Here is a 4111-nt window from a genome sequence, read left to right on the forward strand (position 1 = left end):
TAGAGCCTCATGGCTCCACTTGCCTGGAAACAGTGAACCACGGCCAATGGGAGCTGCAAAGCTCTGTGGCTACAGACACATTAAGTAAACAAAGAGGCCCGCTAACGGCCCAAGTTTGAAAAACACTGGCCGAAGAAGCAATTACTTTAACAGCACCAGAAATAGCCATCTCAAAGCTAGCCATGTAGACAGACTCCATTAAGTTCAATTCCATTGGTTTTTTTCCTGTAAACCAGACTCTCCCTTTTGTGTTGTAAGCAAAACTTGTGAAGTCATTCTGCCGCTCTACTCTGCGCTAATTAGGCCTCAGCTGGAGTACTGTGTCCAGTTCTGGGCGCCACATTTCAAGAAAGATGTGGAGAAATTGGAAAGGGTACAGAGAAGAGCAACAAGAATGATTAAAGGTTTAGAGAACATGACCTCTGAAGCCAGGCTTCATGAACTAGGCTTGTTTAGTTTGGAAAAAAGAAGATTAAGGGGGGACATGATAGCGGTTTTCAAATATCTAAAAGGGTGTCACAAGGAGGAAGGAGAAAATTTGTTCCTCTTGGTTTCTGAGGACAGGACAAGGAGTAATGGGCTTAAAGTGCAGCAGGGGAGGTTTAGATTGGACATTAGGAAAAAATTCCTAACTGTCAGGGTGGTCAAATATTGGAATAAATTGCCAAGGGAGGTGGTGGAATCTCCCTCTCTGGAGATATTTACGAACAGCTTAGATAGACATCTGTCAGGGATGGTGTAGACGGAGCTTGGTCCTGCCTTGAGGGTGGGGGGCTGGACTCGATGACCTCTCGAGGTCCCTTCCAGTCCTATTATTCTATGATTCTATGATTTCTTGACTCATCTGAAGTAAAACCAGTACAACACTTTTGAGTGGTCCAATTCAGTTTTGAAGCAGAACTATTTATGAATTAAGGTATTACTCAACATAAGCATGATCCAATGAGTCCAGTTATTATACTGGTGCATTATTTCTTGATGGTGGCTGTACTTGTGCAGAGTTTCAATGGGAAATGTGTTTAGCAGAGAAAGTCAGTCTGCCACAGTGAAAAAACAAATCCACCCTGCTCACATCTGAAAGCATCAAGTAATTATTTAGGCCATTGGCCTAACTTCACTTAAAGGCTGTGAACATTACCACACAGTGCATCTATCCTTCCATGTAGGTTATAACCGTAAAAAATGTGGAGAGAGATTTATACCCTCTGAAGTTAAATGACTCTTCTCCACAGATACATTCTCTAAATATTTCTGCTCAATGATTCCAGTTAAATTTGTATGCTGAAATTGTAAATAGGATAATATTTACAAGATAGTTGAAGTTAGGTAGCACTGTGAATTGTCAAAGCTCCGTGAAAATATCAATGAATTTATCTCACGGCATTCTTAGGAGATAGACGAGTGCCATTTCCTCAAACAAGGGCCCAGGGCAATTTCCCCATAAATCCTCTCCCTACCCAAGCTTCATAAAGCCCTGCCTACTAAAATATACCTGCAAAGTCTGATTCATATGCATTGAGTATGTACATATAATTAGACATGTATGAAGATAAATTACTCAGTTTAAAAATGCAGCAGTTCTCCTCACCAACAGATGCATATGCAATTTTTATAGGCTGATGGTTTTATAACTTGTGTTTCCTTTACAGGTGTATAATAAACTGAAAGCTGTGCAACATATGAATGTTTATAACATAGGTGAAATTCCAGACAGATTCTATTACAAAAAAGGGAAATTTGTGTCTCCTTTAACCCTTGTGGCTGAGGAAGGATGGTTCATAGCAGAGGTAAAGTGTATGAACAAAATATTGATTTACTGTTGTGGTTAAAAAGTACAAATGAACAAGAAAAAAGATTTTAAATTATAAGATTAATGGTGATTTATACTACTGATTCAGCGTTTAGCTGGGGTAAATACTTCTGCCTCACATTTAAATATTTCAAATATGTGTTTTAATGGAACTAGTGGTATAGCTGTCACACCATATCTAAGATTGGTCCTATTGTGGTATAATAAGAGATGAAACTTATTCCTTTTGTTTTCTTAAAATTAATTTTCCTATTCATCCAGTTTCTCTTTTCCTTTCAACCATCTTCTGGCTAGATTCAAAGATTGCTTTCTTTTCCAATCAAATTTTATGCTAATATATGACAATATTTCCTCTATCATAGTACCCTCAACTTGGTTCCCCAGATATCTTGATTCCCCAGGTACGTTCATACTATACTGTCCTTTAAAAATACTATTGGCTCTCTTGACTTCCCTCCCTTTCCAGTTATTTGCTACCATCTCCCACCACTAAACGCTACATTACTACAGTTTTCAATAATACAGTACCTTTTATTCCTGGTAATTTCTCCACCCATCCTCTGATTAATTCAAAGGAGATGGACTTTTATGGCACAGATAACTTCTTTATAAAGGTGCTCATGCCCAAAGGCAGTACAAAAATACAGCATTTACTCAATGTAACTGTTTCAGTGTATGTAAGTGAACGATTACTAGTCACTGAAGCTAAGTACTTCATTTTCTTCCATAAGCACTACTATGCTAATGTGTGTATGCATCTCCACACACACACACACACACACACACACACACAGTTTGTAGCTGTGTAATTATGTTGATTCTTCTTTATAATCTGAAATGTAATTGACATATGTGGGTAGGCTGCTTTATCTACAAGGAAAACAAAGACTTCAATCTTCCGTTCCTTGTATATTCAAACACCTATTTAACTTGGGCTTCAGAGGGAATGCATAATCAAAATCACTGATTTCTATGCATAGGTCTCAGTTTAATCACCACTGAAATACAATCACTGCTGAGGTAGAATACAATGGCTATTTCAGAGTACCTTCCAGAAGGATGCTAAATGCCCCCAGGAGGCACTTCTTTTGCAGAGTTGGACATTTCTTGCAGTGCATAAATTAGCCACCACAGAAATAAAGGCTATATTATGCAATTGAAACTGCAAGTCTGAATTTTAGTATGCAAACAATTAAATATTACAAAACTCAATTTGTATACAGGATTTAACTTTCATACCAGTTCATCATCATTATAAAATTACAACCATTATTTAGTATTTATATTTCATCTAAGTCTTACATTGTATTTAGGTCTGGGCACGAAACAATTTTCCTAACTAGTGAGAAATTAAGATTTTGAAAAGTTTTTCATCTTTTTTTGGGGGGTGGGGGAAGGCCCAAATTAAAAGTAAAAAAAAAAAAAAAAAAAAAAAATCTTGAAAAAATTTTAAACTAAAGAGAGTTTCGAATCAAAATCCTAAAACATGTTCCAAAAATGTCAAAATGAGATATTTCAACATTTTTTTTTAAAGTTGGGAAACTCTCTGAAGTTTTTCCCCCTATCCACAAATAATTTCTTATTTGACGAACCACCTTGGTGAAAAACATTTCCACAAAACATTTTCAAGCAAAATCCTCAATTACACGTTACCTAATCCTCACAATGCCCTTCTGAGGTTAGGTAGTATGCTTAAACGCATTTTATAAATGAAGTCACCACTATCCTAAGTGATTTGTTAAAGGTCACTTGGTAGCGATGTAAGGCAGTAACAGAGTTGGAAATAGAACCTAAGAGTACTAGCTCCCACTCTAATAATTAGGGAGGCAAGTGTGGTCTAGTTAACACAGATAAAAAGAGCTCCTTTTATACCTATAATATAATTATCTGAATGCCACATTCCTATATAATACCTCTAGTTTGTGATGGTGGGTTTCACAAACTTTAAGTGCCCTCTTTTTAAAAGGTCATTCTTGAATATGGACAAATGAACTACAGGTTTTCAGTTTAAGAATCTAAATGCCATTTTTGAGTTTCAAGAGTATAAAAGTTATCTGAACATTTTCTTTAGCTGATTTTTCAAAAAAGGGTTAACAAATATTTTCTAAGAATCAGCTTAACATACAGAACACTTACAAATACTGAAAAAATATTAAATCATGGAAATTTGACAAACCCTTTAGTAACAGTGGAGCAAACATTGCTTACTATAAAGTTATTCCCCTCTTTCTGCCCATTCGTCCCTATTGTTTCTGATTTTCAAAATGCTCTTTTATTCATCCCATCCTCAGGCTGGGTGCA

At 36.4% G+C, this 4111-nt stretch overlaps 1 protein-coding gene across 2 annotated transcripts in view; it reads left to right on the top strand.

The window, feature by feature from the left end:
- ENPP6 (ectonucleotide pyrophosphatase/phosphodiesterase 6) overlaps positions 1 to 4111 on the top strand; it is a 94696-nt gene that overhangs the window by 80709 nt on the left and 9876 nt on the right. For both annotated transcript variants that reach the window (XM_006130175.4, XM_006130174.5), the window contains exon 6: positions 1650 to 1787. In XM_006130175.4, the coding sequence (XP_006130237.3) occupies positions 1650 to 1787 (138 nt within the window). The remainder of the gene's footprint in view (positions 1 to 1649; positions 1788 to 4111) is intronic.

The sequence above is a fragment of the Pelodiscus sinensis genome, chromosome 4 (genome assembly GCF_052426305.1).
Source record: "Pelodiscus sinensis isolate ZL-2025 chromosome 4, ASM5242630v1, whole genome shotgun sequence".
Lineage (NCBI taxonomy): Eukaryota > Metazoa > Chordata > Testudines > Trionychidae > Pelodiscus > Pelodiscus sinensis.